This window comes from Macaca mulatta, chromosome 1, assembly GCF_049350105.2.
Source record: "Macaca mulatta isolate MMU2019108-1 chromosome 1, T2T-MMU8v2.0, whole genome shotgun sequence".
NCBI classification, from domain to species: Eukaryota; Metazoa; Chordata; class Mammalia; order Primates; family Cercopithecidae; genus Macaca; species Macaca mulatta.
Genome location: NC_133406.1, coordinates 61,865,032 through 61,875,976, shown reverse-complemented (window position 1 = coordinate 61,875,976; position 10,945 = coordinate 61,865,032). Strand labels below are relative to the sequence as shown.

General features: G+C 54.9%; 1 protein-coding gene and 1 long non-coding RNA gene across 18 annotated transcripts in view; one reads left to right on the top strand and one right to left on the bottom strand.

Moving 5' to 3' along the window:
* Window positions 1-1,159: 1,159 nt before the first annotated feature.
* LOC114680117 (uncharacterized) lies at window positions 1,160-3,052 on the top strand. Its single transcript, XR_003732160.2, has 2 exons — window positions 1,160-1,299; window positions 1,496-3,052. It is a non-coding gene; the product is annotated as an uncharacterized LOC114680117 (long non-coding RNA).
* Window positions 2,906-10,945, bottom strand: part of SOX13 (SRY-box transcription factor 13) — a 54,816-nt gene continuing 46,776 nt past the window's right edge. For 16 of the 17 annotated variants that reach the window (XM_001099185.4, XM_015119752.3, XM_015119755.3 and 13 more), the window contains 7 exons: window positions 8,612-8,697; window positions 8,198-8,360; window positions 7,628-7,737; window positions 7,383-7,479; window positions 6,815-6,958; window positions 5,772-5,988; window positions 2,906-4,785 (listed from right to left, as the gene is read on the bottom strand). In XM_001099185.4, coding sequence (XP_001099185.1) covers window positions 4,509-4,785; window positions 5,772-5,988; window positions 6,815-6,958; window positions 7,383-7,479; window positions 7,628-7,737; window positions 8,198-8,360; window positions 8,612-8,697 — 1,094 coding nt within the window. In that variant the 3' untranslated portion in view covers window positions 2,906-4,508. Of the gene's footprint in view, window positions 4,786-5,771; window positions 5,989-6,814; window positions 6,959-7,382; window positions 7,480-7,622; window positions 7,738-8,197; window positions 8,361-8,611; window positions 8,698-10,945 lie in introns of all 17 variants that reach the window. The other variant, XM_078003820.1, reaches the window with a different exon arrangement.

Genomic DNA, 10,945 nt, shown 5'->3' with positions numbered 1-10,945 from the left:
TCATCTCTGGCTCCCAGCTGTCGGTGGGGTGGGGAAGGGGCTGCTCTGCCTGAGAACAGGCAGGAGTGATTTCTGGAACCAATCCGTCACTTTCTCAGAAGGCCAGAGGGAAGGAAGAGCAGAAACTCAAAGATGAGAAGGAGGCACCCCTCTTAGCAGCCCAGTCACTCCGGCTGTACTTCCCAGGCTGTGCACCAGGCAGCAGCTGCTCCAGGACTGCCCCCCTGCCAGTAAGTGCCCAGTGCCCTTAGGGGCAGCAGAGGCAACAGCAGCAGCAGCCTGCCAGGTGGACTCTGGTTGTTTGGCTTTTGCCTGCAAAAAGCACCCTGGTGCCATGGCAACCACTGGAGCTGGCACCTTCAAGGTCATGGTGATCCAGCATAGCCAGGCCTTCTATGGGCAGCAGCCTTGGGGGTTACCAGTGGGGGGGACATGGGCGAAAGAGGTGCCCAGACATAGGGATGGTGCCAAGGCTGGTCAAGTAGGGGCCCCCTGGGGGTCACCCGTGGGGTCAGGTGGTCACAGCCACGACCTGTCTGGACTAAACAGCAGTGTCCCCGCTCCTTGTTCCTCTCCGAGCCACCTCTGGAATTGAGGGCAGAATTAACACTGTGAAGCCAGCTTTGTTTCCAGCCTCCTGGGCCTTGATGCTGTTGCGCTGGAGACAAGTGTCGTACTGGTGAGTAGGGAATGGCTGGGACAGAGCCCCCCCCAAGTATTATCCTGTGCCCCTAAGGCCCTGGCCACCATCTGCATGGGAAGGAATTAACAGCAGCCATCATCCCACTGCTGCCTCTAAGAAGGTATTCTCATTCCCCCAGCCCTCCGGCGGAGTGAGCTGGTGTGGTGGCAGGGAACACAATCCTGTCCCCCAAAGACTGCGAGTTCCTCCTTCGCTCCTTTCACTGCCACCCCAGGCTAACCAGCACTCCTGCCCTCCTGGCTGAACACCGGGCCTGGGAGCCTCCCAAGTGTGATCTGGGCTCCACCCCCTCGGGCCCCTTCCAAGACTCTTAGCAAAGAGCTCTAGTTAAAGGACACCCGGGCATATCCATCTTCCCAACGGGCTCTGCCCCACGGTCTCTGCCGGAGACGCACGGAAGGGACGAACTTGTGGCCCAGCTTTCCCGGTAATGACCACGCCACTCTGCTCCTGGCCTCTGCAACCACCTGGCCCCATCCTGCCTCTCATGGGACAGGGGGTGGGGCTCCATGGCCCGCTACTGTGTCTCAGCAGATGGAATAAGGCAGGCAAGACAAGAGCACTTGGAGAAGGGAAGAGGAACTCAGGACCGACAGGTGGGAATGAGCCAGGTTAGGAGAGTCTTGAGACTGGCAGGACCTGGTTTGGAAAAGTGGAGGAGGCCGAGGGCCGAGGTCGGAGGGGGGAGGGGATAGACAGTGGGAGGTGCAATGAGCAGCTCTCCATCGTGACCACCAGGGGGCAGGCGCCACCGCCAGCTCCTCCTCCCACATCTGCCTGCATCTTTTCCAGATATGGCGTGAGGAGGGCAAAGGAGAGGAGGCTCTGAGAACCTGGGCTGGGGAAAAAACAGCCAGCCAGCATCCAGGACGCTCCGCAGACCAAATGGCTGGGCGCTTAATTCTTGGGCAGTCTCTATTCCACACCCTCCCAACTTTGTAGTCCTAGAATCGACCACACCTGCCCTCTCTCACCACTACCCTCTCCAATCTAGAAATCCCTCCACCAGGACTCAAGAGCTTGAGGACTTCCCGAGTTGGGAAGTTCACTCTTATTTGTGGAAAAGGTGTTCTTTATGTCAAGACAGCCTTGAACCTCATCCAAGAGCTGAAGTTCTGCCTCATGAGCTTTGTGGAATACTACACTTTGCCCACCTGGCAGCTTTGGAGAAAGCAATCCTGTCCTTTCTGTCCAACTCTGTCTTGTTTTCTAGAGGAAACATGCCTGACCCTTCTGAAGACTCCTCTAAGGACAATGTCCACCAGGATCCCTCCTGTGCTCCTCCATGTGGGGTGCCTGCTTTGGGGCCCCTCCATTGTGAGGCCAGACTTCCCTAGTGACGGGGCGAGGTAGGGCATGCTGCCCCTGGGACTAGGTCTGTGTGGGGTTCACTGGACCATCACCTCCCTTGTTGTGAACACAAACCTCTATTAATTCAGCCCAAGTCCAACTCTTCCACAAGAACTGCCATTCGGTTTTGCTGTCCCCACTCTATACTGATGGGATTAATTTTTCACCACAAGATTTGTCTCTCTAAAGCCTGGTTAATATGCATTTTTGAGGCATTTCAGTCCGTCATCCGGCCCTTGCAGGCCTATTACTTCTCCCAATGTGATAACTAGGTCTGAAGTGTTCATTCAAAGCATGTGTCATGGAGAGCCTGAAGCATTATCATTAGAGACCCTGCTTCATTAATTAGCATTGTGGGGGCCTCAGCTGGGCTTAAGGGTAAACCTTTGTGAGCCCTTTTCTGAGAAAAGGATCCACAGCTTTCATTAGAGTCTCAAAGGGCTCCTTCTCTGAATAAGAACCAGGTATAAGGTTTAATCTTGTTGTCAGATGAGGACAATGAGGCCCCAAAGGAGAGACCTGGCTCCCACTCCCCAACCCCAGCCATGTAGCCAGTTCTAGGGAGACCCTGAGCTTCCTGACTCCTATTACAGTGCTCTTACTATTGCCTTCTTAGGATCCGGGTGGCCTCACCTCCTCAAGGTAGGGGCATTCAGTGTGGGCTCTGTGGTCACTCAGGTCACTCACAGACCTGGCCTGGGATTCCCTTGCATGAAGCCGATTCCTAGGAAGCCCCAGGCCTGAAGCTTTTGCAGGCTGCCACCAGGGGACAGTGGTGCCCAGGCTGGTGGCGTATTTAGGAATTCTGGACTTAAGCCAGCCTCCCTCCTCCCCTGCACAAGGGCCAGATTCTGAAATGATCTGTCTTTATTATGTCATCAGAAAACAAAAAAATCCCCCGAGTGTAAACAGGAGAAATGTGCTGGTTAAGTTACTCATCATTATCTTATTATTAACAAAATAAAGCACTATCTATGTTTACAGTCATAAAAAAAGAAACAGCCTGGAGAGAAGTGGGGGCTTTGAAGATGAAGAGAAGACGGGGGCAGACACAGACTCCACATCTGGCCCTGTGGGATTTGGGGTTCCCATACTGATCCGTGGGCTGTTTAGATCTTTAGAGTTAGGTGACAATGGGATTTGATTTCCTTAGGGAACAAACTTTGTGAAACTGATCAGAGGCTGAGATCCAGTCCCCAGTATAGAGTGGGGGAGGGGACGGCTGGCAGGTGAGGAGCAGGGCTGGGTGGGAGAGGCTGAAGCCCAGGAGTCTTCTCCACCTCTTCCAAGAATGGGGAGCCCCCCGCCCTGTGCTCATGAGGGAGGAATAAAGACCAGCTGCCATGGAGAGCCCCTCTCCAGGGCCTCTGACGCTGGCAGGAAGGGGAGCACCATCAATCCTCCTGTCCCGACTCCCTCATGGGATCAGGTTGGGACCAGGGGCGGGGGCACCAGGACAAAGCCCCTTGGAGGCCGAGGCACATTCCCATGCTGATCAGAGCTAAAAATGGCTCCGTGGGAACCGACTGGCAGAGCCAGGGAGGGAGTGAAGGGGAGGGCAGGAGGAGGTCAGGAAGGCTGATGAGCCCAGGGCAGACCAGGGGCCTACACAGACCCAGAGAATCCAGAGGGCAAAGGGAGCACGGACAGACACCAAGAAAGAGAGAAATAAAGGGCCTTGCAGAGAGACAAGGACAGAGAGAGACAGAAATGCACACAAGGAAACACAGAACCTGAGACACCCAGACTGACAAAGAGGTAGCAATTTGGGGACAAAGAGAAGCACAGAAAGAGGCTCCCGGAGAAGCAGGAGTGGCATCGAGAGACACACCCACAGGAACTCAGCAACAGTGCCTGGCACGTAGTGGGCACTCAATAAATATCTTGTGCAATGAATGAACAGATGAAACACACACACGTGCACACGCACACACACAGCAGCCAGAGGCGCAACGGGCTTGGCAGAGATGAAAACAGCAAGGGACAGCCAGACCCTTTCGCACAAAGTGCAAAGCGATCCTGGTGATAGACGAGCAGTCTGGGGGAGTGTGGGGGGGGGTGTTGGTCCCACAGTGGCTGGTCCAGCCAGGACAAGAATGGAAACAAAGCATGTGACCCCAGGGAGACAGGTCAGTAGCTGCCATACCCCAGGTGAATAGACCTGCAAGAGAGGAGAGTCACACAGTGTCCCCTGGCCATGAGCCCTAAAGGCTGAGGTGCTCAGCCAGCTCAGCCCATGGCCATATTGCAGTTCCTGCCCACCCAGGCCAACAGCTCCTCAGGAAGGGAGGGCACCTCTCCCCTCATGAATGTATCTACAAGTGCACAGCTTTGCCCATCTCTGGGGCATGAACAAGTCCAAGTACCAACATAGTCTTAGGTTGGCTGGCTGTGCCCATCGGGTTGGGACGAGGTCTTCCCCAGAGGAGAAAGGGCCGGGCCCACCCAGCCAGGATCAGTCTGTGAGCACCACCAACTCCCCATCGCTCTTCTCTTCGCCCTCCGAGTCCTCGTCCTCGCTGTACCGGTACATCTCGCCATCAGCCACCGAGTGCCTGTCATCTGCGCCCTCGCCCTCCTCTCGGAGGCTGCAGGTGTTGACGATCACAGGCATGTTGGGGTCCAGGCTACGAGGGACATAGTGCTCCACCAGTGGCTGTGCCAGCGGCATGCCTGCCGCCCGAGGGTACAGGACATCCGAGGAGCTCATCTGCACCTGGCCAGCCTGCGGGCTGTGGGGCAGAGAAGGGGCATGGTGACGGATGCACACTTGATTCAACCCCATACCCATCTCCCCTCCAAGCCTCCTCAAAGTGTGCACTCCCACTCCACACACTCTTGACTGTGACTTATATACCCTGCCCCCAGCCTGCTTTCTGATGGCCAGATTCACTGAACCTACAACCCTGCAGATGACCTGCAGACCCAGGGCCATAGATGTGTTCAACAGACAATATTCTTGGAGGATCATGTTCGAATCCAGTTTTTAGAAACTGTGTATTTTGTTTTCTTATATTTAGAGACAGGGTCATGCTGTGTCACCCATGCTGGAGAACAGTGTGCAATCACAGCTGACTGCAGTGTCAGCCTCTCAGGCTCAAGTGATCCTCCTGCCTCAGCCTCCCGAGTAGCTGGGACTACAGGTGTGCACCACCACACCAGGCTAATTTTATTTAAAGATGAGATTTCACTACGTTGCCCAGGCTGGTCCCAAACTCCTGAGCTCAAGGGATCCTCCTGCCTCAGCCTCCCAAAGTGCTGGCATTACAGGTGTGTGTCACCACACCAGGTAGAAATTGTGTATTTTAAATGCCCTGGGAGATGTCCTGTTTAAAGGAATAGACTAGGGTGCTTGCTTTAGTCAAGTCAGGAACCTTTCTGTGTGATGAATACTTTTATTTCTAGCACCTTTGAATTTCTATTGAGTTCACTGGCAGTGGGATCTACAGGCACTTTCTCCAGGTCCATGTGGCCAGTCCTCCAGTCACATTCCTATATCCTCAGCCACTGAGTAGTCACCACAGTCACATACATAGCCATACACAGTCGAGTCGCACGTGCAGGATCAACTACACACAGATAACACACACACATAGGCATCCACACAGCACCCCTGGGGTCACACACAAAGGCAGGCCACACACTGACACCCAGCCACTTATGAGAGCTACGCATGCACACACAGTCTCCTGGCTGCCTGTGGCAGGGGCCTGCTCACGGGATCACGTAGCTCTGGCGGGCATCCTGACGCCGGGTCCTCATCAGGGCCTTGTACTCGCCCACACGCAGCCGCTTGCCCTCCACGATGCAGGTGCGCTTAGGCCGTGGCTTGTACTTGTAGTCAGGATACTTCTCCAGGTGCTGCCGGCTCAGCCGTGCCTGTTCCTCATAGTAGGGCTGCTTCTCCTGGTTGGTCATGGACTTCCAGCGAGATCCTGACCCAACCCCCCAGGGGCAGGCAGTCAGTGCTGGGCTGTGCTGACCACCCCAAGCCCCATGCAGGACCTGAGAAGATCTTGGTCCCCAAGTAGGTCCACAAGATAATATATGTGCAAGCACTCAGCAAGGGCCTGGCCCGATATGGGTGCTCCTTGGACGTTGGGCAAATGAATGAATGAAGTTAGCCTGTATAGGGGTATCCAACTGCCAGCTTAAGACTCAGTACCCACCCATGTTCCTAACAATGCAGCAACTTCCTTGAGCCTCTCTGGCCTGCCTGATTTTCATAAACAAAAGAGCAGCCACCTCCGGCCTTCAACAACCCAGACAGGCTCCCTGCTCAGGGCAAAATACCTGATGTCTCAGTCGACAGGAGTCCTGCCCTGCGCTGACACCACAGGAGCCTCAGTCTTGAAAACAACTGCCCCCTCGAGCCCCATCTGCCCTGCCCGACGTCCCTCTGTGGCCACAAGTAAGGACATGTAACTAAAAAAAATCTTTCTAGTGACAGCCCAGAACACTAGTATCTCCTGTTTTCTGCCAGAGCAAGGGTCTGGACAAACATTTAGATCACGAGTACTAAAGAATGTAAACACACACACACATTCCTTGAGTTCTTGAGGACAGATGCTACCAAACACGTCAGTGGTAAGACCCCAGGACCCAGCTGCCCTCACATCCCCAGCAACTCCTGCACCCTTATCATCAGATTCTACTGGAGTCCAACACAGTATGGAACATCACCAGGCACGCCCTAAATAGACCCAGCTGGCTCCCGCAACCAGGTCATACTGAACCATGGCCGCAGCCACTGGCCCTTACCAAGGATCTTGCTGATGCTGGAGTTGTGCATGTCTGGGAAGGCTTGCAGGATCTTCCTCCGCTCGTCCTTGGCCCACACCATGAAGGCGTTCATGGGCCTCTTGATGTGGCTGCTGTTTCGGGACTCGGGGAAGTGGCGGGAGCCTGGGAGACAGGAGTGAAGTCAGCCAGGCAGCCTGTCTGGGATCCCAAGAGTGCCCCAGGGCCAGCAGAGAGATGTCCCCTACTTGACCAGCAGGAGGCACTGAGGAGGCTCCCACAGCAGTCAGCCAAGGAGGAGCAAGGCAGGAGCAGATGGGGCAGAAGAAACAGCAAGTTATCAGCAGAGGCCCAAGAAAATCACAGCGGTATGGCCTCAAGAGAGAGCAGAAACTCAGCAGCCACAAAACTTAGGAAAGCAGACTCAGAGACAGAGCCAACAGACACATAATGGGACAGCGGAGGCACACACACCTCGAAAGGACCCAACAGACCAAGGGAGGGAAGAGATCAGAGGCAGACACAGCCTGCCCTGGCAGGATACAGAGTTGGGCCCTCCTGCCCATCAGCCCCACACCTGAGCCCTCACCATCCATGTCACAGCTCAGCATGGCTTCCTCCAGTGGGTGCACGCAGCCGTCTTCCAGCCGCTCCTTGGCTGGGGATGAGTCCAGGCTGATGAGGTCCTAGATTGACAGGGGCAACCTGACATCAGCCTCTGCTGCATCACCCCACTCCTCTCCCTGCTCCTCACTTGGTGGCCTCAGACTGTGTCTTCCACCCCTGGCCACCATTTGTTGCTGCCTCCAGGTTCAGGGGAGTGGGGGACCTTACCTTACGGAAGGGGGTGTTGGGGGAGCCTTCCAAGGCCCCACTGTGGCTGTGCAGCAGCTGCCGAGCATCCTGGATGGCTTTGGTGACAGCATCCCCTTCACCAAGGAAGCCTGTGGGAGAGGGCAGAAGTGATGGAAGAGAAGCGAGAGAAGCTGAGGGCATCAGCCCAGTGTGAGTCCAAATTCCATCAGCCTCCCGCCATGCCACTCCCATGAGGCACCTGAGTTACTGTTCCCTCCTGTCCTTCCGCGGGGCGGCTGCATTGCACGTCCTCAAGGGGATGCCACTTACACTGGCTATTTGTTGTGCATGTCAATAGACTAGAAATGAGAATCGTACCCCCTGGAACTGTGCGACTCTGGCCTGAATCCCTGATGCTTGGAACACCCAGAGAGATTATGATGAGGGAGAGGAGGAAAGGGATCTTCTGCTAAGAGCAAGTCTAACGCCTTGTTTGATAAAATCTGGAATCTCCTCCAGGGAGGAGAAGGGACTGCTCAAGGTCACATCATGCCGCTGGCCCTCCCCTAAAGAGGGCTGAGGGACAAGTGCAGGCAGCAGGAGGCTTACCCAGAGGCAGGCTCGGGGGGCTGGACTGCAGGTCCCGCGTGGGGCCTCCATGGCTGGGGGGGCGGGGCGCACAGTTGCTCATCTTCAGGCTTGGGGAGCTGGAGGTGTTGGGCAGCTCAGGAGCCTTGGGCTTGGCTGTGAGGTTCAGGGGCTGGGAGGGCTCCTGAGGGAGACCCGGCAGGTCAGAGGATGACAGACACCAAAGGAGACTCCCACAGCAGGACAGAGAGGAAGGGAGGTGAGCATACCCAGAACACACAAGGAGATGGACAGAAAAGCGGGCGCAGACGGAGCAGGTGAACAAGAACACAGGATGCCAGGGCTCACCAGTCCACACCCCGCAGTCCCCTAACACGGCAGCCGGCCGTCATAAGCTCGAGAGGGAGCCCCAGGCCGGTAGGTAAAGGGCGGTACCTGCAGGGGGTGGTGGGCGGCCATGGCCCCAGGCCTCTTCACCACTGGGGCAGGGGGGCTGTGCAGCAGCTGCAGCGGATACTCCACTATGGAAAAGGCGGCAAGGAGAAAAGTCCTGGATGAGCACAGAACAGCAGACACCCTGCTTGACGAGGTCCCAGCACCACAAGGTGGGCAATAGCTCGGAGCTGGGCCAGCTTGGTTCCAACCACTGCCCTCCCCAGCCCCAAAGCACTGCTGGGTGGCTCCTATCCCCTCACCCCACACTGCCCCTCTGCACGCTGACTGGTATCTTCAGCGGGTTCCCGCCCTTCCCAACTCACTCTAAATAGAGTTTCCCAGATTCATTGTGCCATTGGATGGGACTCTAGAATGGCACAATGGCACAATGAGAGAGGGTACACCATCTATTCATCCAACAGCTACTTTTATTTTGTACCTACTGGGCACAGGGCACAAAAGCGGCTGCCTGTTGTGTAGAATGTCTCATGTGTATCATCTCACAATAATACATTGTATGTGATATGTAACGGGCTGAATACATCATCATCCCATTTTACAGAAAAGAAATGAAAACCTTAGAAGTCAAACGGGGCCAGGTGTGGTGGCTCACGCCTAGCACTTTGGGAAGCTGAGGTGGGAAGACTGTTTGAGGCCAAGAATTCAAGACCAATCTGGCCAACATAGCAAGACCCCCATATCTATTATGAAGAATTTAAGCCAGGTGCAGTGGCTCATGCCTGTAATCCCAGCACTTTGGGAGGCCAAGGTGAGTGGATCACAAGGTCAGGAGTTCAAGACCAGCCTGACCAGCATGACCAACAAGGTAAAACCCCATCCCTACTAAAAATACAAAAATTAGCTGGGCATGGTGGCAAGCGCCTGTGATCCCAGATATTCAGGAGGCTGAGGCAGGAGAATCACTTGAACCCAGGAGGCGGAGGTTGCAGTGAGCCGAGATCACACAACTGCACTCCAGTCTGAAAGACAGAGTAAGACTCTGTTTCAAAAAAAAAATTTTTTAATTTTCAAAACTAAAAAAATAAAAAGAAGAAGAAAAATGGGTTGTCCACAGAGCTACGAAATGGCAGCATCAGGATTTGAACCCAGGACCTCTAGACTCCACAGCCTTTCCTTCTCCTTGACATGGCACTCCTACCTACCCTATCTCACTCCCAGGCCCAGCATCCAGGTGGAGAGGTGGAGAGATAGGCCACATGTAGAAATCACGAAGTGCATGGCAGGTGGTGATGAGAGCCACACAGGCAGAACACCAGTGAACTCTGCTCCAGCGGGGTAACTAGAGCAGGCTCCCTGTGGGAGCCGAGGCGTGCGCTAGTGCCTGCAGCATGGGCAGGATTCGGGCAGGTGGAGATGGGGTGGTGGCGTGTGTGAGGGTGAGCTGTGAGGAATGAGGCCGGCCATGAGGGCCGGGTTGGCTCCCAGGCCCTTGAAGGCCGAGGTCAGGAGTGTGGAGCCCATGCTGTGGGTACAGAGCACCGTGTAAGGTTTGTGAGCTAGGGAGGGCCACTGTTTGCAGTCAGCTTTTGCAAGGGACCTTGCTTGCTTAGTTTCTGGAGCAAACAAAGAGGGAGGCAGCCGTGCCAGTCCCAGGCTCCCACACCTTATTTACTGCCTCACTTGCCCAGAAAGCAGTTGAGGGCCCTATCCCTGACCGGATCACTGTCCCCTTGCTTCCACGGCTCTCCTCCACATTCATGGGGAGTTGCAATGGTTTGGAATTACCCCGTCCTCCACCTTCAACCTTCTCCACTCCACATTCCCCCAGCTAACTGGAAACTTCCACATTGGGCCTGTCTTAGTCCACTCAGGCTGTTGAAACAAAGTGCCATAAACTGGACAGCTTACAGACCTCAGAAATTCATTCCTCAGTTCTGAAGGGGAATTTGCTTCAGAATGAATTATACCTTGAGTCTTACCTATAACTGATTTGAGATTTATTATTATTTTTGTCTGTTATGCGACAGGGCCTCACTCTGTCTCTGTATGTCTCGCTCTCTCTCCCAAGAGGGTATACAGTGGTGCAATCGTAGCTCACTACAGCCTTGTCCCCCTGGGCTCATGCAATCCTCCTGCCTCAGCCTCCCAAGTAGCTGGGACCACAGGCACAGGCCACCATGCTGGGCTTTTTTTTTTTCTGTAGTGACAGGGTCTCACTTTGTTGCCCACGCTGGTCTTGAACTCCTGGCATCAAGCAGTCCTCCTGCCTCAGCCTCCCAAAGTGCTGGGATTATAGACATGAATCACTGCGCCCAGCCTAGGTGAGATTAGATGAGGCTCTGGACTTGAAACTTTTGAACTGATGCTGGAACA